General features: G+C 41.8%; 1 protein-coding gene across 6 annotated transcripts in view; it reads right to left on the bottom strand.

The window, feature by feature from the left end:
* Window positions 1–23,037, bottom strand: part of ltbp4 (latent transforming growth factor beta binding protein 4) — a 219,225-nt gene that overhangs the window by 94,552 nt on the left and 101,636 nt on the right. For 5 of the 6 annotated variants that reach the window (XM_084334973.1, XM_084334977.1, XM_084334974.1 and 2 more), the window contains 10 exons: window positions 21,873–22,019; window positions 18,440–18,574; window positions 18,238–18,348; window positions 14,708–14,836; window positions 13,769–13,882; window positions 11,581–11,700; window positions 11,380–11,493; window positions 10,640–10,759; window positions 9,003–9,122; window positions 3,464–3,586 (listed from right to left, as the gene is read on the bottom strand). In XM_084334973.1, the coding sequence (XP_084191099.1) occupies window positions 3,464–3,586; window positions 9,003–9,122; window positions 10,640–10,759; window positions 11,380–11,493; window positions 11,581–11,700; window positions 13,769–13,882; window positions 14,708–14,836; window positions 18,238–18,348; window positions 18,440–18,574; window positions 21,873–22,019 (1,233 nt within the window). The remainder of the gene's footprint in view (window positions 1–3,463; window positions 3,587–9,002; window positions 9,123–10,639; window positions 10,760–11,379; window positions 11,494–11,580; window positions 11,701–13,768; window positions 13,883–14,707; window positions 14,837–18,237; window positions 18,349–18,439; window positions 18,575–21,872; window positions 22,020–23,037) is intronic. The other variant, XM_084334975.1, reaches the window with a different exon arrangement.

Raw genomic sequence — 23,037 nt, 5'->3', positions numbered from 1 at the left:
GTCTGGGAGCAGCCGCTCGGATCATCAGGCGGGGGAGCAATCCAAACTGCAGGGACCAGAGTTTCAACTTTCCAGGGAGCAAGGTCTTGTCTATGCTGACAAGGCCTTTGATGGTTTCTTCCCTCAGCTGATCACTCTGGTCTGAGTCTTTGAGGCTCGCGTTGTACCATCGCCCTAGGCTCTTGACTGGCAGTTCTGACACCAAAGGAATGGGTGTATCCTTGATGTGGAACCTCTGGTCCACGAGTTTTCCTTTGACGATGGATATGCTCCTGGATTTGCTGGGTTTGAACTTCATCCGTGCCCATGTAATGTTGGCATGAAGCTTTCCCAGCAGACGTTTGGTGCATGCAATGGTTGAGGTCAAGGTGGTCATGTCATCCATGTAGGCGCGAATAGGAGGTAGACGCTGTCCAGATTGCAGACGTTCTCCTCCCACAACCCACTTGGAAGCTCGAATGACCACTTCCATTGCCATGGTGAAGGCTAGTGGGGAGATGGTACATCCAGCCATTATTCCCACTTCCAAAGATTGCCATGATGTTGTGTATTCTGTTGTTTTGATACAGAATTGCAGATCTTGGAAGTAATTTCTCACCAGGTTTGTGATGGTATTTGAAATGTGGAAGAAGTTGAAGGCTGTCCAGATGAGAGAATGGGGGACGGATCCAAAAGCGTTGGCTAGGTCCAGGATTAAGACGTGCAGGTCTCTTCCTTCCGTTTTGGCAGATTGGATTTGGTGCCATATCATGCTTGTATGTTCCAAGCATCCTGAGAAACCAAGAATGCCGGCCTTCTGCACAGATGTGTCAATCAAGTTGTTTTGCTTCAGGTATGTTGTCATCCTTTTAGCAACAATGCTAAAGAAGACCTTCCCTTCAACATTCAGCAGGTTGATCTGCCAGAATTGATCGATGTTTGAGGCATCCTTCTCCTTGGGGATTACCACTCCCCCTGCGCTTCGCCATGCTTTTGGGATGGTTTGCTTCTTCCACATCACCTTTATTTGCCTCCACAGATAGCGTAAGATATTTGGGGAGTTTTTATACAGCCAGTATGGAACTCCATTTGGTTCTGGAGCTGAAGCTGCCCTTGCCTTCCTCACTGCTTCCTCAACCTCCCTCCACCTTGGAGGACAGTCATCCAGCTGGTGTTCTGGTTGAGGAATTGGTGGCATGTCTGGTGGTAGTTCCCTCTGTTCATATCTTTTGCTGTCTGTGTGAGTTGTTTTCAGGTGGTCCTCAAACTCCCTCTTTGGCACCTTAAGTGACCCGCTCTTTTCCTTTGTGAAGAGTCCTTTCACAAATCTGAAGGGATCCTTGTAGAAGGATGTTCTCGCTCTTACCTTCCTCTTGCGTCGAGTCCTGAGGTTTTCAGCTCTCCGCAGTCTTCCCAGGCGTCCCTTCAGGTCTGTTTGCAGGAGGTCGATGCCCACTCTTTCCTCCAATGAGGCTCTCTTCCATTGCTTCCTCAAGTCCCTTCTCTCTTTGACAAGGTGCTGGATTTCTTGCTGCCTTCTGGACTTGGGAGGGGTTGTTGGTGTCATGTCCTTCTTTCCTGTCTCTTTTGTTCCGAACCTTTCTGCTCCATAGAAGTAGATCAGATCGCACATTTTATCCAGTTTCTTTTCCACTGTTCCTTTGATTCCGTCCAGGATTTTGATCAGGTCTGCATCGATTGTCGCCCACCCTTTCTTGCTGCTGGACTTTGGCCACTTGACATGAGGTCTGTGGCCTTGCATGTTCTTCTCCAAAGAAGTTTGCAAGTGACTTGGTTCCAAGTTCTCTGATGTGCTTGAATTACTTTCAGCCACTGGGGTATTGATGCTCGGTGGACTGAGGGTTAAATCCTGCCACTGAGCTTCACTCGCCTGACTTGACCTTTCTCTCAGAAGATAATGATCAATGCGAGGTCCCGGCCTCACTTTCTTCAAGCACTTCATCCGCCCTTGATGTATTCGTAGGCCTCTGATGGATGTTACCTTGGACAAGCCACAGCTACATACTCTGTGCTCCTGTCCTTCAGTTGATGTGCCGATTATCTGGTTCGTCGTCATGTTCATTCCAGGGTCAGTTACCGGGTGGTCAGCCGATGAGTCATCTTCCGCCCCCGCTCTCGCAGACTCTAGGGGTGTTTTTCTCTTTAGAGAAAGCAATGAGGGGTGGCTTTTGTGCACTTAATTAAGCGATGGAGCCTGCCATCATGGATAGCTAGTCCATGACAGCCCTGTTGGGGTCTTTCCTTCCTGTCAGCTGTCTTTCCAAGCCGTCACATGGTCTTTCCCTTGTTGTCAGCTGCACTTTCACAGGAGTCACTGGATTTCTCCAGCTTATCAGTTGAACTTATAGGACTAGATATTACAATCCCTTAGATAATCAGCACTTTTTATTGAATGGGGTAGTGGTAAAAGCTTTACTTCACAATATATATCGAATTAAAGCCTGTCGATTTCCATTTCAGGCGAAAAAATCCATTCAGCGGTTCTCGAGTTACATGCCAATATGTGAGGCGTGCGCCAAAGTCTTTAGCAGACTTTTAATCATTTTCGAATACCACTCCCGACTCCCGAGGCTCTACCTCCGTCAATCATTTGGCGAGTTTTTCTACAACTCAAGTTCAGACTTATGTTACTCTATTTCATTAGCACTAATAGTGCATTTTTGTATCAGAAACTTCAGAATGTTATCTTTCAAAAGAGACCAGGCTCATGCATGTGCTATAAATATAAAGTATAGTATTTTGATTTGCAAAAAAAGTATGCAGTCCTCAAGTTCAAGTTAATTGGGGGCGAAGGTATGATTGAAAGGTATGTTATGTTATGTTATGTTAGGTGTGTGTGTGTGTGTGTGTGTGTGTGTGTGTGTGTGTGTGTGTGTGTGTGTGTGTGTGTGTGTGTGTGTGTGTGTGTGTGTGTGTGTGTGTGTGTGTGTGTGTGTGTGTGTGTGTGTGTGTGTGTGTGTGTGTGTGTGTGTGTGTGTGTGTGTGTGTGTGTGTGTGTGTGTGTGTGTGTGTGTGTGTGCGTGCGTGCGTGCGTGCGTGCGTGCGTGCGTGCGTGCGTGCGTGCGTGCGTGCGTGCGTGCGTGCGTGCGTGCGTGCGTGCGTGCGTGCGTGCGTGCGTGCGTGCGTGCGTGCGTGCGTGCGTGCGTGCGTGCGTGCGTGCGTGCGTGCGTGCGTGCGTGCGTGCGTGCGTGCGTGCGTGCGTGCGTGCGTGCGTGCGTGCGTGCGTGCGTGCGTGCGTGCGTGCGTGCGTGCGTGCGTGCGTGCGTGCGTGCGTGCGTGCGTGCGTGCGTGCGTGCGTGCGTGCGTGCGTGCGTGCGTGCGTGCGTGCGTGCGTGCGTGCGTGCGTGCGTGCGTGCGTGCGTGCGTGCGTGTGTGTGTGTGTGTGTGTGTGTGTGTGTGTGTGTGTGTGTGTGTGTGTGTGTGTGTGTGTGTGTGTGTGTGTGTGTGTGTGTGTGTGTCTTACCAGTACAGGTATTGCCCTGTAACTTGTATCCGGCTCCACACACACACCTGTAGCTGCCTGGCGTGTTTTCACACCGAGTGCTACGACCACATACATCAGCTGTCTCCCTGCACTCATCTATGTCTGAGAGAGAGACAGAGAGAAAGAAAGAGACAGAGAAAGAGAGAGAGAGAGAGAGAGAGAGAGAGAGAGAGAGAGAGAGCGAGAGAGAGAGAGAGAGAGAGAGAGAGAGAGAGAGAGAGAGAGAGAGAGAGAGAGAGAGAGAGAAATAGAGAGAGATTGTTTATGTTATAAACACTGCACAGACTGGTGTTACTATGGTTTGGACCATGTATACCAGAATCACTATTACTACTGTCTGATTGAATCCTGCCATTCACTACTGTTCACTACTGTTATCACTATCACCATTATTACTTTGCACTTTGTTCTATGTTCTATTAGTATTATTATTATTGGGAAAGACTGTGACAACGTGTAGAGACAGCTGATAGGAGGAAACAGACCCCACTGGGGCTGTCATGGGCTAGTCGTTCAGTTTGTTGGAGACATCAGCTAAATGCTACAGAACGTTAACAAAGGAATATACCCCTAGAGCCTGCTCGAGCGGGGGCACAAGATACCAATTGATAACACAGTTACAGACCGTGGAACAGAAACGATTACGAACAAGGAGAGCATGGCACGCAAGGTAACCACAACAGCAGTTGTGTTTGGGAGAAAGTAACATCAGTGATGGGCTTGAAGATCCACAGAGGGAGGAACAGGTGCTTGAGAAAGCAGAGACAGGGGCCTCGCATTGACCAGTACTTCTTACGAAGCAACCAGTCAAATCAGTTGAGTGAAGCACAGCGACACAAACCAAAGTTTGCAGAGCATCAGCGCCCCTGTTGCTGAGGAGGTTAATACAAGCACAGAAATACCTCATGGATAAAAATATCAAAGGGCACAGACCTTGTGTGAAATGGCCCAAAGCTGTTGAAAAGAAAGAGTGGGAAACAATCAACAATGACCTAACAAAGATCTTGGAGCAGCAAGTGGGCACAGCAGTGGAAAAGCTAGAAAGGATGGGCGAAATAATCCACCACTATGGAGAAGACCGCTTTGGAGTGAGTAAGAAGAGAAGTGGAATGGCATTACCAGCACCAGCCAAGTCCAGGAGACAGCAAGAGATCGAGAGTATAATAAGAGAGGAGACAGATGAAAAAGCAATGGGAGAAAGCATCTGATTCAGAGAGAGAAGAATCATTGCAGGAAGAAGGAACACACAAGAACACGGTTCTACAAAGACCCTTTCAAGTTTGTCAAAGACCACTTTGCAAAAATGAAAAAAGCGGAACAAACACATCAAAGGAAGTGGAAAAACACCTAGAAAAGCTCCACCATGACACAAAAAGGCATGAGCAGATAGTCATCCCACATGATATTCTACCAATACAACCTCAGGAATTCAACCTGGACACTAGTCCTCTGAAATGGAAAGAAGTAGAGAACACAGTCCGGCGAGCAAGAGCAGCATTGCCCCCCGGAGCCTAATGGAGTACCTAAGCTCTACAATAAAGCACCGGATGTGAAAATAATACCCAAGGCGAAGGGCTGGCGGAGTGCTAATACCAAAGGAAAAGGATGCATCAGACATTATAGTCAATTTTGTCCAATCAGCCTTCTGAACATGGGGGGGGGGGGGGGGGGGGGGGGGGAATCTTTTTCAGCATAGTGTCACAGAGGCTGTCCACTTACCAGGAAAGAAACAAATACATTGGTGATATGATATGATACATTTATTTATATTGCGCCCCTCAACCAATAGTCGCATCGGCCCGGGGTGCAGCCTGGGAAAAAAAAGAAAAACAGAAAGACAGGAACAATAATAGACGGACATAATACACCTGTCATACTACAACACAAAACTAGCTCAAGGATTCTTTTTTATGGCGAAAAGGTGGGTTTTGAGCATGGCCTTAAAAGTCCCTAGAGTGCTTACAGATTTTATGTTTAGTGGGAGCTTGTTCCAGAGTGTCGGTGCTGCGACTGCCCGGTTTCCCTTCGTCACCAGTCTTGAATGTGGGATTTTAAGGCAGATTTGACTGTTTGATCTGAGGGATCTGGAGCTGGCTGATTGGACCAGGAGTTCCTTTATGTAAGCTGGGGCGAGACCAGATATTGATACATCTGTACAGAAAGCAGGAATTCCAGGATTCTCTGGTTGCTTGGAGCATATAAGCTTGATTTGGCACCAGCCAAGAAGCACAGAAGAGACCTCAATGTGATCTGCCTTGACCTGGCCAGCGCATTTGGCTCATTTCCTCATAATCTCCTTCAACTTTTCTATCTAGGGACATCTATGGACCTCAGGGAATGTATTCCCAGTGTCAGAAATATTGTGTCTGTTACTATGCTTGAGTAAATTGTAATCAACCAAAGAAGAAGTATTTTTTCATCTTTGACAGTGAATAACACCATGCTAACATTGACCAGACGTGAACATTTCAGCTAATTCAGCACCTTCTTGAGATCAAGTGTACAAAAAATTATTTACAGGGGTTTTTGTAGATACAGTACTGAATTTAGCCATCCGGACACATATATATACCTATTAAGCCAAATGATTCCTCCCAATTACAAAATCTTGAGGCTTGCCTGCTTGCCGTCAAAAAGTGGATGTCGCAAAACTTTCTACTCCTTAATGCAGATAAAACTGAGATGTTAATTGTTGGCCCCCCAAACCACAGAGGCATCTCCCTCAACTTTGATACTTGTCATGTATCCCAGAGCTCCACCATAAAAAACCTCTGAGTCATTTTTGATTCCTCCCTCTCATTTAATTTCACCAAAATTGCCTTCTTCCATCTTCGTAATATCGCAAAAATTCGCCCCATTTTAACTCTGGCTGATGCTGAAACCCTAATTCATGCTTTTGTCTCATCACGTCTAGACTACTGTAATGCACTTTTTTCAGGCCTACCTAATTCAAGGTAGGCTGCACGGATACTAACTAAAACTAGAACATTTGATCACATCACACCAGTTTTGTCCACCCTACACTGGCTATCTATTCAAGCCCAATCTGACTTTGCTATTCCTCACCTACATTTTTTTAAATGGACTTGCACCGCTCTATCTATCCGATCTCATCTCTCGATACTCACCCGCTCGTGCTCTGCGCTCACAAAATGCGGGGCTTCTATCGATTCCTAGGGTTAAAAATAAATCCACCGGCCACAGAGCCTTTGTCTACCGCGCTCCCTACCTGTGGAACAAATGACCTGCCGTCATCAGGGGCGCCTGCTCTGTCGAAGCTTTTAAATCCCTGCTTAAGACCCATCTTTTCTCTCTCTCCTTCAACCTACCCTGATCTCACCTGGTCGGGGACTGACCCTTAGATTAATCTGTCTAGTTTAGTTAGGATGTCTATTTGCTCCCTTGTCTGCTTTTCTGCAGACATAGTAGAACCTTTTAACCTCTGTCTCTGTCTCAACCGGTCCCATGGAACAGCTTCATACCGTCTTCTGTCTGGCCTGCAGGCGTCTATTCTTTTACCAACAAACTTGCATTTTTCCGCGATCTGATTGGCCACTGACGTGTCTGGTCATGTGACATCTGCGCCAATCGTGTGACGCCTGTTTCTATCACTGGTTAAGCTTAGGCACTCTTTCGAAGTTGGTTAAGGTTAGAGTTTGTCTTAGAGCAGGGCGATAGAACACCAGCCCTGATTCCAAACTCTAACCTTAACCAAATTCGAAAGAGTCGCCTAAGCTTAACCAGTGATAGAACTAGGCGTTAGGTAGTTTGCAGGCTGTTAGAGGCGGAAATAGGCGCAGAAACAGGCGTCACGCGATTGGCGCAGATGTCACATGACCAGAAACATCAGTGGCCAATCAGATCGCGGAAAAATGCAAGTTTGTTGGTAAAAGAATAGACGCGGCCTGCAGTGCTGAACCCTCTGAGTGACTTATCCTGCCCCCACGGGGGGCATACGGCCCTGAGCTATTGTCTTGTATCTCATCCTGTATCCATACGCTTGCAGTAGTTCTATCTATTACTCTATTTCACAATTTTCTTATATACTATGATTCTACTGTCACCATGTATGCATATGCTCACTACATGTATTTATTGCTCCATCTCCGCCCACTACAAACATGGGAACTCTCTAACCCCCTCCTATTGCTAGGTTTTAGTGAGTTTTTCCTTACCTTCGCGTGGGGTATGTCTGGGAGTGTTGCATTTATTTATTTTGCATTTATTTAAAAAATGTTGGACCTCCGTCAAAATGTGTATCCCGTTGCATAAAGGTTGGCTGGCAGTGCGCATAGAATAATGCATATAATAAAGGCATAGATTATTGAAATGCGTTTTCTCTAACGAACAAAGGCAACATAAAATGTATTTATTCTGTGTGTGTGACTTTTTATAGTTATTCAAACCTCTGTTACTCTATTTCATTTAATTGAAAATTAATAAAAAATGGGGCTAGTTAATTTTTTTGACGATTGCATACCCACGGTAATTTGCTATTTATTATACTTTATACTTATAGCACATGCATGAGTCTGGTCTCTTTTGAAAGGTAACATTCTGAAGTTTCTTACACAATAAAGAACAATCACTTTGAGTGCTAATGAAATAGAGTAACAGAGGTTTGAACACACGGAAGTAAAGGTTTTGTGTACTCACATATTTTTTTACTGGTTGCCAGATGCCTGTTTTTAAGTTCCAGCTGAGAGGTATGAGCTGGAAAAGATAATGGTTCCATAGCCTGAAGTCTTGTGTAGTACTGTACAGGTCCAAAGTTTATAAAAAGCCCACGGAAAATGAACGTTTTACAAAGGTTTTTGTAATGTGTGTACCAGTAGAAATTCGGCACGATTATCCAAAAATGGCCGTCCACTGCCATTCATTCCGATGCTCAAGTCAAAACAATGGACTTCTTGTGTCACCTTCCCCCACTCTCAGCACTCGTCTGGGATTGCTTTCGGAGCAGATGATCCTTGGCTACAACGGTGGTCAATAATTTTCGCCATCAGCGGTGGCTGGTCAGTTCATCTGAACAACTTGTCAAATGACGCTCGACGGATGTTTCCTCTTGTAACTCAAGAATGGAATCAGTTTCCTCTTGTAACTCAAGAATGGAATCACGCAATAGGTTGAGTGGGGTGACGATCGAAAGGCGGCAAATTCAACTTTCCAACAATGTATTGGTTGATCTGCGAAAACACAGCCCGGAGCCGACAGACGAGAGCAAAGTGCTGCGACTTGCGCGTGAGTGTGTGACGGCCTGCTGAAGAGGTTAAGAGGTTAAAGAACCTGCACCTGTCAATCACCTACCACCTTCAACAACAAGGCAAATCTTGTGTAAGCACTCACCATCCTATTGGCATAAAGGACAGTTTAACATCACGTCCTATGTTTTTGAATCAAATCGTATTATTAATATTGTTATAATGACCTATTCTACCTGTACCCCCTCCCCCATACTGCTATGATACCTGAATTACCCCAAGGGCATTAATAAAGGAACACTTGTCTTGTGTCTTACCTGTACACTGTCCGTTGACACTGTGGTATCCTTTTCTACAGGCTCGACAACTGAATGAACCCTCTGTGTTGATACACTCCTGACCTGGACAGGACCCGCCCACCTCACACTCATTTACATCTACAGGGAAAGAGAGATTAGTGTATGTATGTATTCATATAACAATGGTCTTGACCCTGTGTCAGTTGAGGTTATATACACACACACAGAACAGTGACACAGACTGGGTCGGTAGCAGGCTTTACTCTAGGGATGTTCGATATTGACTTTTTTACCGATATTGTCCAACTCTTAATTTCCGATACCGATATCAACCGATAACGATATATGTGGGATTTCCTCCCCCCAAAAAACGAAATAATTTCAGGTAGCTAACATCACATATCTCTTGTTGTGAAATTAACATTATGCATACTTTTGACAATAAAAGTATGTATTGATGTGTTAATTTCACTGGATGCATTCAACAAGGCTTTCTAAACGTAAACATTATCTGTGCAAAATATGACAACTACTTCAGATTAAGTAAGGCTATGGAAAAAAGTGCCATATTTATTTAGTCTCAAACAGCAGCTTGGATCACACTCTCCATGATATAATCCTGACAAACGCCCACTACATAGGGCACATTTCTACTTCTTCACAAAATGTAAACAACATTGTACCTATACAACTGTGAGGTAAAGTGCACAAAAAAAACTTTTAAATAAACTGGGCTCAAGCCGTGCTCTAGATGAGCTCTACATGTAACTGGCCAGTGGCCATCATTTGGCTGGTAATACTAATGTATTTGAGTTTTTTATTGATCGACTCGTTAAGGGACAACTGGGTGGGTTTTTTCTGTGTCGCCTGTTGCTTCTTTTCATCGTTTTGCTGCACAAACGTTGCATGTATCTCTGGGTGATTCTTCCTGAGGTGGGAGATTCAATTTGGCATATTGAAGGCAGACGTCTTGGTTCCTCCTCGCATAACCTCCGCTTTACAGTCACTGCGCCCACCTCAGGAAGAATCATCCGGAGATACAGTACATGCAACGTCTGTGCAGCAAAATGATGAAAAGAAGCAACAGGCAACACCGAAAGAAACCCATCCAGTTGTCCCTTAATTTAAACGGCAAGTTTAATATCTGGAGACACTTCCAAATCAAAGACATAGTGAGCGACTCCCCTAACAGGCTTGTTGTTATGCTGCAAGTGATGATGCAGTTTGATGGTGTCATCAAGCACGCGCCGATAGACCAAACATCTTCAGGCTCAGAAATGCGAAAGCCACAGCATTTATAGTTGTGCCAAACAAACATAAATTATCTCAAAAACTATACATCACATCTCTCATATTTACATTTTGAGTGAGAGGAGAAGTAGCTGAAGAGTTTGATGTATAAAATGTGCATCTTGTGTAAAAGTTGTGCCATTAAAAAAGTTTAAACCGATAATTTCCGATATTACATTTGAATGCCAATATCGACCGATAATATCGGACATCTCTACTTTACTGAACAACACAACAAACACACAACACAAAATGGCTGATCAACTGTCGCATTAATATTGCATTAGTTTTGTCTGAGGTAGAAAATTCCGAAAAAACATCACTGTATTTGTGTGTGTGTTTGTGTGTGTGTGTGCATGGCTTACCAGTGCATTGTCTGTTGATCAGCGTGTAACCAGGTCTACAGGACACACACCTGTACGAACCCTGAGAGTTCGCACAAATCTGACCTGGGCACTGAGAGGGCTCCAAGCACTCATCTAGATCTATACACACACACGCACACGCACACACACACACACATATACAGGTTTCACTGTTTCAGCTCCAAGAGTTCCTGGATGTCGGGGTAGACAGCAAACGTACATAAAAAGCTTGAGAATTACCCAGACGCTGCCACCACCCCAGTTAAGGCTGGATTATAAATATAGAACTCAAACATGGACTGTGTAGGTAACCAGGCTTTACTCACACACTGAGAATGAACACTGAACAATAATACAGCCAACACAAAATGGCGCACAGTGAGCGTCTCCATTGTCTTTAGAACCTGGCTGGACCCCGGCTGAGACGGACACCTTTCACAACCTGACCAAACCTGATCCAAATCTGGCTGGGACTGTTCATGGTTTAGCTTTGTTGGTGTGAATTTTTAAAGGTTGCCTAGCGACCTGAGAGTTGACAAGAAACACAATGAAGACACAAACCCAACCATACCATACCATGCTAGACCATGGTTATTGCTCTGTACCTGTATTCCAATATGGATTCGTCCATACATGGCAAAAATAAAAAATCTTTGACTTTGATAGTCAGGCTGAACACAGCTAATGGAGACATGGCATTAGTGTTATTAACAATGTGTGTGTGTGTGTTCCAGTCTTACCTGTACAGGTGTTGCCTTCTAGCTTGTAACCAAGGCGACAGACACATTTATAGCTCCCAGGAGTGTTTTCACAGCGACCGTTGGAACAGGGACTCTGACGACACTCATCGATGTCTACACAGACAGAGACAATGTGTGTGTGCATGTTTTTTTTTATGTTTTCTTTTATTTGTGCGTGTGTGTGTGTGTGTGTGTTTGTACCTGTACAGATTCCATTGAGCAGTCCATATCCAGGCTGACAGGAGATACACCTGTAGGAACCCTGGCTGTTGACACACTGCTGACCTGGACACCGCAGAGCATCCTCACACTCATCTAGATCTAGTGGGGAGGGGGGGGGGGGGCATGCAGGGAGGAGGGAGGAGGGAAGGATATGTTTGTTTCCATTGGTGTAAGTATATCCTTGTATTTTAGCCTCTAACCATTAGGCTCTGTAGGTTGTTGTTAGGTTGGTTGTTAGGTTGGTTGGTTGGTAGGTTGATTGATTGGTTGGTAGGATGTTAGGTTGGTAGGTATGTTGGTAGGTTGGTAGGTAGGATGGTTGTTGGGTTGGTTGGTTGGCAGGTAGGTAGGTTGTTAGGTACGTTGGTAGGTTGGTTGGTTGGTAGGTTGGTAGGTAGGTAAGATGGTTGTTGGGTTGGTTGGTTGGCAGGTAGGTAGGTTGTTAGGTACGTTGGTAGGTTGGTTGGTTGGTATGTAGGTAGGATGGTTGTTGGGTTGGTTGGTTGGTAGGTAGGTTGGTTGGCAGGTTGGTCGCTTTGTTTGCTTGATTGTTAGGTTGGTTGGTTGATATGTTGGTTGGTTGTCAGGTTGGTGGTAGGTTGGTTGGTTGGTAGGTATGTTGGTGGTTAGGTTGGTTGGTTGGTAGGTTGGTTGTTAGGTTGGTTGGTTGGTAGTTAAGTTCGTAGGTTAGTTGGTTGGTTAGTAGGTAGGACGGTTGGTCTGTTGGTATTTAGATTGGTAGGTAGGTAGGTTGGTTAGTAGGTTGGTTGTTAAGTTGGTAGGTAGGTTGGTTGTTAGGTTGTTTGTTAGGTAGGTTGTTAGGTAGGTTGTTTGGTTGGTAGGTAGGTTGGTAGATAGGTTGGTTGTTAGGTTGGTTGTTAGGTTGGTTGTTAGGTTCGTAGTTAGGTTGGTTGGTAGCTTGGTAGTTAGGGTGGTTGGTTGGTAGGTTGGTAGTTAGATTGGTAGGTTGGTAGGTACTGTAGGTTGGTAGTTAGGTTGGTAGGTAGTGTATTGTCCATGGACTGTTCTCCCCTGCTCTACCGCTCCCCGTCCCTGTATGTGTTCCTTGTATTTCTGTCCCTTAGTGTTCTTTCCCTTCTCTCTCTCTTGCTCTCTCCCCTTCTCTCGCTTGCTCTTCATGTTCCCCTGTTAGTCTAGTATTACTCTTCTTGTCTTGTATTAGGTTAACTGTTTAGTCTTAGTCTTTGTAGTTACTGTCTGTTATTAGGTTCTCCGTTTAGTGTCTGTAGTCTGCTTGTTTTGTCCCATTTACTGGTGTTTGTCTTGTCGTCCATAGTTGTAGTTCATTGTGTTGTTTCTTGTAGTTCCTTGTCAGTCTGTTTCCCCTCCCAGGGGTCCAGTTGTAATCATCCCAGGTGTTTCTCGTTTGTCATTTGTTCCTGTGTATTTCAGTTCCTTGTTTCCTGTTCTCTGGGTCGGTCCATTATCGCTGTTACACTGTCAATGTTGTGCTGTCCTTGTTTCATGTTTCACGTTCCATGTTTCACGTTCCATGTTTCAAGTAAGTGTTCCCTGTGTTAGATGTTAGTAATTAGAGTTAGTTATTGTGTTTTCCTTTCCCCCCCTCTTCCAGTTGTTACTGAGAGGTTTTGTTTTTAATTTTCCCTTGTTCTGTTTATTTATTCTTGTTCATTAAAAACCCTTGGACTTGCTGCCCGCCTACACTTGTCTGCTCTTGGGTCCTGTTACACCACCACATTGTGACAGGTTGGTTGATTGGTTGGTAGGTAGGTTGTTAGGTAGGTTGATTGGTTGGTAGGTAGGTTGGTTGTTATGTTGGCAGTTAGGTTGGTTGGTAGTTAGGTTGGTAGGTAGGTTGGTTGGTATATTCACACATCTGTCTACATACTCAACAAATACACTAGAAAATACTAGCATACTTGTTTGCCAATAATTTATTTCATCAATTGAAGTATTCCTGTTTCTGCTTTCTACACATTTTTCATTATACACTATTATACATTATACACTTTCTACACAATTCATTATGTCATTATATAGGTCACCTGACTACAGTCATTCTATAGGCCACATAACTACAGTCATGCTATGGGTCACATGACTACAGTCTACAGGCTACAGTCATTGTATAGGTTGTGTGTGGAACCCCTACTAACGGCTCAACCAGTCCAACCTTCAATCTCACCTGTGCAGGTGTTGCCATCTAGCTTGTAACCAAGGTGACAGACACACTTAAAGCTGCCAGGAGTGTTGTCACAGCGACCGTTGCTACAGGGGTTCTGAGAACACTCGTCTATGTCTGCAGGAAATTAGATAAAATGTTAGAGAAATACATCCACTTCAACCACAGGCCAAGAACAGAGGAAGTATTATCACTCATAAAAACACATACAAATACAAAACAACATGTAACCATGATATAGCACCACTTTGAGCATTTTACTCAAGCTGCACAATAAATTATATAGTTGTCAGATCAATTGATACAACAGTAGGCTACTTCAAACCATAGCTTAAAAAGCATCAAATCCTTCACTATGATTGTCATCATCACTATCCCAGCATTCTCGCTCAGAGTCCATTTCATTTATATTATCTCGATCATCTTCAACATCCACAATAAGTTCCAATGCTTGTTATTATACCTATTTTCATGTCCTTTTGCCATTTTATTATAAAACCAGGGACATGCACCTCTCTATATCCTCTGTTACGTGCAAGCAGTGCATATCTGTATAGGACTGGAGTATAGAGAAACAATAGGAATTTTCCATTGATCCTCCCAGCCCACATACCCCTTTCAAAAAATAAATAAAATAAAAAATGGTTAATGTTAGCTTTAAGGCTCGCTTAATGGTTATGATTAGTGTATAAGGTTAGGTAGGTTTTAATAGGGGTTAGGTTAACGGTTTTGGTTAGGGTTAAGGTTCGTTTTAAGGTTGTCAGAAAAGTGTATCGAGGTAGTGTGAGGTAAAAAGCCCTTGCCTACCAATGTAGCACCCCTGGTTCGATCTCCGGAAGGTGAACTTATAAAGTTATACGGGTTGTTGGACAGGCGTGAGAACATAACACTGGGGCATAATGTGACGGGGTTGATGTGTGTGTGTGTGTGTGTTCGTGTTACCTTGACAGTAGATCTGCTGGGCATTAGGTCGGTAACCCTTGTCACACACACATGTATGTCGACCGCCCGGCTGGTTCACACACCGACCGCGACCACACACACCTGGCCTGCTCTCACACACACCCTGCACTGTGTGCACACACACACACACACACACACACACACACACACACACACACACACACACACACACACACACACACACACACACACAAACATAGCCGTCGTATGTTAGCCATGTCTAAATTATTCAAGCAAATAAACACAAACAAAAATGTAGACTAAATCGAAATCATCCTGTATAAAAAGGCTGTTGTTGTTGTTGACGGTTTAGCATTAGCAGTGGCTAAATGTTGCTGATGTTTGTGTAGCGATAGGCCCTTTTCTTAACAGACATTTTGAGGCAACAGTGGCTCAGGAGGTAGATCAGTCATATGGTAATCTGATGGTTCCCGGTTCGATTCCGGCTTCTCCCAGCAACGCAACATGTCCTTGAGCAAGACGCTTAACCCCTAACTACTCCTGATGAGCAGGTTGGCACCTTGTACTGTATAGCTCAGGGGTTCCCAAACTTTTTCAGCTCGAGACCCAAAAGAGAAATTTGGTGTTTCCCTGGGACCCAAACTTACAAAAATACATCATGAATTGCCATAACATACATTTATAAACTACTGATAAAGAACACAACAAACCATGAATTTCAAATGTATATGAAATGTATTTATTTAATTATAAAAGTACATCACAGCAATAATCAGAGTGTAATGTGTAATTGCTCACCACCTCGTAACATATGTACATACAATTTTGTAACACTTTTAAATGAACAAACATGTTCTACTCTCCTTTCTATTTCTCACCCCTTTTTCAACTCTCCATTTTTTACCCCCTCCCTCTGTCCCTCAACCTTAAACCCCAACATTGAGCAACATTCTGATTACCGGTAATTTGTACTGACTTATTTAAAAAATTCTACTGACCTGACATCATGCTAAGGGGTATAATATTTCATCTATGGCACAATGAAATCTAATGAGAGGTATGTGGCTGGTTGAAGTTTTCAACCAGCAGATCTATTCTGGGCTTGGTTTTTGAAAGTGCTATTCTGAGGTCATGCTGAGCATTTAGTCTGTTTTTCAGGTATGCTAGAGTAGAAAACCCAGATTCACATAAGTATGTGGTGCCAAACTGAATCAACACATCTACATCTTTTTTATAAATTTTTTTGTTTTATTATAAAAAATATATACCGGTATATAAAAAGAAATAAAAAAAATGTATTGGCGACCCAATAAAAACGGGACCCTAAGTTTGGGAAACGCTGGTATAGCTACCTCCACTGTCTGTGTGTGAATGTCCATTTTGGGTCGCGACCCTAAGTTTGGGAAACGCTGGTATAGCTACCTCCACTGTCTGTGTGTGAATGTGTGAGTGAATGGGTGAAGTGCTTTGGATAAAAAGCGCTATATGAATGCAGTCCTCATGTCATCACAGGATAAACACAGGTGTAATTAATAACAGTAATTCAATTAGTTATGGCCCGTTAACAGGCACGTTGGAACTTTAAATCGGTAGGGGGTGCGGCCTTTGAGATTAAAATTTTTTTTGCAGTGGAGAAAAACAGAGTCGGGACACATTTCCTTTAGTCTAGCCTGTACCCCCCAGACATGTTGCTGGCCCCGTCAAAACAGTATCCTATCAGCCTCTCCATGGGCAGGTCGAGGCGTAAAAGAATGTCTTACACAAAAACAGCGTCTCGGCTGTTGTGTCTGGGCCGGGCATTGTAAAAACCCCAAAAGAAGTTCTGAGCTTCCAAGTTGTCATCGGCGAACTGTATATTACACGAGAATTGTTCTTTTCCAGTGACGTGGTTCCGTCAGCGCTCAAGCCAAAGAATGGGCTTTTGGATGCTTTGCCTCTAATTTGTCGCTGAATATCATGGGCAAACAGCTATAAGATTTCGTTTTGTATGTTGTTGGACATCAAGTTGTCTGTCTTTTGGAGGCAATTCTTCAACTCGGGATCAGACTCGGTGCGCACTCTTTCCATCATCAGTTGCCATAACACCCCATCCCTATTTGCATCACCCCTCAAACCTGTTTTCTCTAATTAGTTACATTAGCACTAAAAGTGATTTTTCTTTATTGTGTAAGAAACTTCAGAATGTTACCTTTCAAAAGAGACCAGACACATGTATGTGCTATAAGTATAAAGTATAATAAATGGCTAATTACTTTGGGTATGCAATCGACAGGCATTTTATGCTAAATTTGCTGGACTGTTAAGGGGTTATCCCATCATGATGGAAAAAAATCCCGACCCAAAATTATTTCAGTGTCTGCTAAATGTTAGTGGGAAACGTAATGTTTTGCCTGCTTGCGAACTGCGCAACCAATATGAGTTACAAGTCTGCAAATCAAGTTCACTTCCGTTCGCTTCAGGGAGGGGACAGACAATAATCTATCCATCAATAACAAAATGTATAAAAAAAAATTATATATATATATATAAATAAATAAAGGCACACAACCAAGCCTAATGTATAAAGGTAGGACAAACAAATTAAATGTGTGATATATTTCAATTTAATATTAAAAAGTGAAAAACATTTGTATTTTGTGTAATGTGTATTTTGTATTGAAGTTAAGATGTTTATTCGTAGGTTCCAAATCCACTTATTTTATTCAATGGCCTTTGTGCCCTAAAAAAAAAGTTGTGACACAGAAGGCCAAATGGCCTTGCCCTCAAAACGGTCATTTCCACCCTGGTAGGGAGTCGGGACACAGTCTATGTTTATAGATACTGACTGATAGCACTGTGTGTGTTCAGGGGAGAGCCTGGAGGCTGCTTCTCTCTGTTCTCATCTGTACTTCTGAGATCCAAGAGTTCCTTGTTTTAAGTATGTGTTCACAGCTCATCATTTTAAAATTCTGTAGCACTCAAAGTTCAATGCTGATTGATGAACAATGTTACTTACCCTTAGCTGCCAGAGTTGTACCCTTCCTGCTGAATTGTTATACAGAACTTCGTAAGTCGCTTTGGATAAAAGCGTCAGGTGAATGAAATGCAAAATGTATTTTAAATGGGCACGTCACCAAAAAACAATGCTGATTTATTTTGCACATAATCTCACGCACATCCCAAAACAGTTTTGCACACATTCATTTAGTTTGACAGTTATTGAGAGTAAATTAGTTTGAATATGGCCACCAGTGATGTAATTGGGGACATTGAATCCCTGTGTTGTGTTAATTAAAGCACCATTAAATGTTGCAGATGAAAAAATAGCAATACCTTGTCTTGTAGGGACTGCTACCGTTATCATTTCACTGAGCTGAGCATACAAAGATTCAATGTCCCAGATGACATCACTGGTGGTCATTCAAACTCATTTAAGTAACTGTCAAACTAAATGAATGTGTGCAAAACTGTTTAGAGTTTAGCATTGTTTTTTTTTGTGAAGTGCCCCTTTAACACAAGTCCTACTTCCACAGATAGCGCTAGTATGTCGAGGCCTATCATATAGCTACCTGGCCTGGGTGGGTGAGGTGTGACAGGAGACGGAAGGGTCTGGGCTGGTCTGACAGGGGAAGCTGGCCATCTGTCAACTGGTGGGCGGGCTGTCTGCCTGACAGGGATGTCTGTGATAAGAGTGTGATGAAGACAATCAGATACAAAAATCGGCTTTCCAGGTTTGTCCGGTGACTGGATGCTGAGGATGGAGAAACTCACATGTCACTCTGGGCCGAGTGGTCGGCGGCGCGATGGCTGGTCTGCTCTGTGGAGAGAAGAGGCCGGTCCCTGATCGTGATCCAGAGGCAGAGCTGTCTGGTTGAGGTCGGACTGGGAGAGAGTCCCCTCGACCTGCTGGTGTTTAGGAGAGGAGAGGTAACAATATAGTGTGCTATAATAGCTAACGTGTAGGTTTGTATATACTGTACATAGAAGTGTTATACATTATATGGAAGCTACATAGAAGTGTTAAACATGATATGGAAGCTACATAGAAGTGTTAAACATTATATGGAAGCTACATAGAAGTGTTATACATCATATGGAAGCTACATAGAAGTGTTATACATTATATGGAAGCTACATAGAAGTGTTATACATTATATGGAAGCTACATAGAAGTGTTATACATTATATGGAAGCTACATAGAAGTGTTATACATTATATGGAAGCTACATAGAAGTGTTATACATTATATGGAAGCTACATAGAAGTGTTATACATTATATGGAAGCTACATAGAAGTGTTATACATTATATGGAAGCTACATAGAAGTGTTATACATTATATGGAAGCTACATAGAAGTGTTATACATTATATGGAAGCTACATAGAAGTGTTATACATCATATGGAAGCTACATAGAAGTGTTATACATCATATGGAAGCTACATAGAAGTGTTATACATTATATGGAAGCTACATAGAAGTGTTATACATTATATGGAAGCTACATAGAAGTGTTATACATTATATGGAAGCTACATAGAAGTGTTATACATTATATGGAAGCTACATAGAAGTGTTATACATTATATGGAAGCTACATAGAAGTGTTATACATTATATGGAAGCTACATAGAAGTGTTATACATTATATGGAAGCTACATAGAAGTGTTATACATCATATGGAAGCTACATAGAAGTGTTATACATTATATGGAAGCTACATAGAAGTGTTATACATTATATGGAAGCTACATAGAAGTGTTATACATTATATGGAAGCTACATAGAAGTGTTATACATTATATGGAAGCTACATAGAAGTGTTATACATTATATGGAAGCTACATAGAAGTGTTATACATGATATAGAAGCTACATAGAAGTGTTATACATTATATGGAAGCTACATAGAAGTGTTATACATTATATGGAAGCTACATAGAAGTGTTATACATTATATGGAAGCTACATAGAAGTGACTTTCTTTAATTTATTTGCATTTATTTTAAATTTGTTGGACCTTATGGTGTTCTTGTTCTGTTCTTGACTTATTGTTATGTTTCTTCTTGACTTGTTTAAAGAAGACGTGTACGGCCCATGGGGACATTAACGTGTTGTCGGGCCTTACAAATAAATTTGATTTGATTTTGATAAGTGTTATACATCATTATGGAAGCTAGATAGAAATTGTATACACCATCTGGAAGCTACATAGAAGTGTTATACACCATCTGAAAGCTACATAGAAGTGTTATACACCATCTGAAAGCTACATAGAAGTGGTATACACCATCTGAAAGCTACATAGAAGTGTTATACACCATCTGGAAGCTACATAGAAGTGTTATACACCATCTGAAAGCTACATAGAAGTGTTATACACCATCTGAAAGCTACATAGACGTGTTATACACCATCTGAAAGCTACATAGAAGTGGTATATACCATCTGAAAGCTACATAGAAGTGTTATGCACCATCTGAAAGCTACATAGAAGTGTTATACATCATATGGAAGCTACATAGACGTGTTATACACCATCTGAAAGCTACATAGACGTGTTATACACCATCTGAAAGCTACATAGAAGTGGTATACACCATCTGAAAGCTACATAGAAGTGTTATACACCATCTGAAAGCTACATAGAAGTGTTATACACCATCTGAAAGCTACATAGAAGTGTTATACACCATCTGAAAGCTACATAGAAGTGTTATACACCATCTGAAAGCTACATAGAAGTGTTATGCACCATCTGAAAGCTACATAGAAGTGGTATATACCATCTGAAAGCTACATAGAAGTGTTATACACCATCTGAAAACTACAACAACGCGCTACAGCCTCCCATAGAGTGTTGGACGATGAACTTGGACGATGATCTTTTAGCAACATTGTCTCATCTGACTTATAACTGACAAATAACTGAAAGTGAGTGTTTGGTCAAATCAATAAAATTACATTTGATTGACCCCACCCCTGATAGAGGACAATAAGAGAGAAACAGACTTGTTATGAGTTATAGTAAAAGCTGACATTCTCCATTTTTATTTGTATAATTTTATTTATTTATTACTATTTGTTATTATTTTATCTTTTTTTTTTAAATGTTTTAACATTTTATTCTTACACATAACTGCCTTTGCGGTTGCTGACCCAAAGCTGTGGAATGGCCTCCTCACCTCAACACAACTCTCCCTCCCTGTCCGCCTTTAAATACAGGTTATAAACCTACAGTACCTGTTTACCAGGCCTTTTAACTTTTAAATTGAGATTTTGAGTCTGGATAGTCAGATCTACCCTGTTTTATGTTGTTTATTTTCTTTATTATAGTTGTTGTTATATTTGTCGTATATGTATTGCTTTCTTTACCATGTTTTACTGTGTTTTATTATAGTGCAATTTATATGTACAGCACTTTGGTGCAACTACAGTTGTTCTAAATGTACTTTAGAAATAAAACGTACTTACTTACTTACTTACTTACTTACTTACATACTGGTTTTATGGTTTTATTTTATTTGTGTTGAGCTGTCGTGTATATCCAGGGATATTATGTTATTCACAAAACATAATTTAGATTTTCTGTTGTGGCTCAATAATTTATTAATGCATTTGATGATGAATTCAAACCATATTTTTTTTGTATGGAGTGTGTGTATATGTCGATTTACATTATACTCATTGAGTATAGGTATTAAACATTTCAAATGCAATTTGTTGGAAACATTTGACATTTTGGAAAATCTTGACGATTTTGAAATGCATCCTGATAGTGATAAAGAAAGTACGTGAATTTGACTTTGGAAAAGTCTAGGAAACATGTAGAAGTTTTCTACTGTACATCTATCTACTGTCATATTTATTTGTAATTGTTTTAATGCATTGTATGCAAAGCTGCATCATGTGTTTAGAATAGAATAGAATAGACTTTTAATTGTCATTGCACAGTATACAACGAAATTTCAGGGGAGCTCCCACAGACCGTAGTACAATATATACATACATAAACACATAACACATATAACACTGTACATAACAGAATATTTTAAATAATAAAGTGCATGATGGGTGGTAATCAGTGATTATCAAGTCCAGGTAAGTGCATGGTGCACGTGAGGGGACAGTCAATGAGCGTTTATATAATTGAAAGGTACTATAGAAATAAATATTATTATTATTATAATTACTGAGCTACCTTGGCTTCCAGTGGAGGGTGACTGTGGTCTGGTCTGTGCTGGGGAAGACCCACCACTTTCTGGCCTGATCTGAGTAGTCAGACCCACACCTCCGGTCCTGCCTGTGGTTGGAAGCTTATTCTGAGTAGCAATCGTACCACTGGTCCCTGATGGCATGAACACAAGGAATAGTCAAGTGACATCATAATGGCTACTTTTTCAAATGTGAATAAACTAAGGGTATCAGGGTGATTGTCTTAATATGTGAAGTTAAGTCAAGTCAAGCGTTTCTTTATTAATTTTTATTTGGGCCTCACAGGGTTAAAAGTACCCTGTGAGACCCACGGTTGCAAAATTACAAAATCACTTTTAGCCATTTAAAAAAATAATGTTTATTTAAAAAATGTTAAAGGGGAACTATTTTACTATTTCTTTCACTATTTGGGCACTTTTACACAATTCCTGTGAGTCTATGGAACACCTAGGTTTTTTTCAAAAAAAATGCATTGTTTTGTATTTCTAATCAAGTACTAAAAACCGCATTTTTCTACCTCAAGATCTTAAGCCGTTTTGAGGCTGGGCTCCAACCACTGTGTGGCCTGGTGCCAACTGCCACATCAACTGCCACATTATTATGCAGCTGAGAAATCTCTGACATCACAGATATGCACATTTTCAGATGACTCAGTTCAGTGAGGGTGAATATTGTGAGAGGAGAATTGGAAGAATTCGCCAATATGAGAATTAGAGACATATATCCTATTAATATAAGTCCACATAGCTAAGAAACAATGGTAAACACTGAAAAAAGCCATTTATAAGATAGTTCCCCTTTAAGCACATGTATAGTCAATTGGTCCTGTTGTTCAGCCTCACAATGCTATTTGATAGTAAATGTGTTTATATGTCCCACCCTCTGGCCTCTGAAGTTGCTAATTTCTTTTTAATTTAGGCCTCACAGGGTTAACCTCTTAAGCCCGAGATATACAGTAAAAGTGTATATTTTCAGCATTATGTTTGTTTACCAATTATTTTAACTGTTATTAGTGAAATATAAGATTATAGAAATCTCAGGGCATTGAGTCGGAAACAGGCGCATATTGACAGGAGGAAGTGGCACAGCCAAAAGTGAGTGTAGTCTTTTGAAGGAAGAGACTCAGGGCTTTCAAATTTCGAAAAACTACC

The sequence above is a fragment of the Notolepis coatsorum genome (assembly GCF_963971535.1).
Source record: "Notolepis coatsorum genome assembly, chromosome: 1".
Taxonomy (NCBI): domain Eukaryota; kingdom Metazoa; phylum Chordata; class Actinopteri; order Aulopiformes; family Paralepididae; genus Notolepis; species Notolepis coatsorum.
Note: the sequence above shows the minus strand (reverse complement) of the source record. Positions and strands in the feature narration are given on the sequence as shown.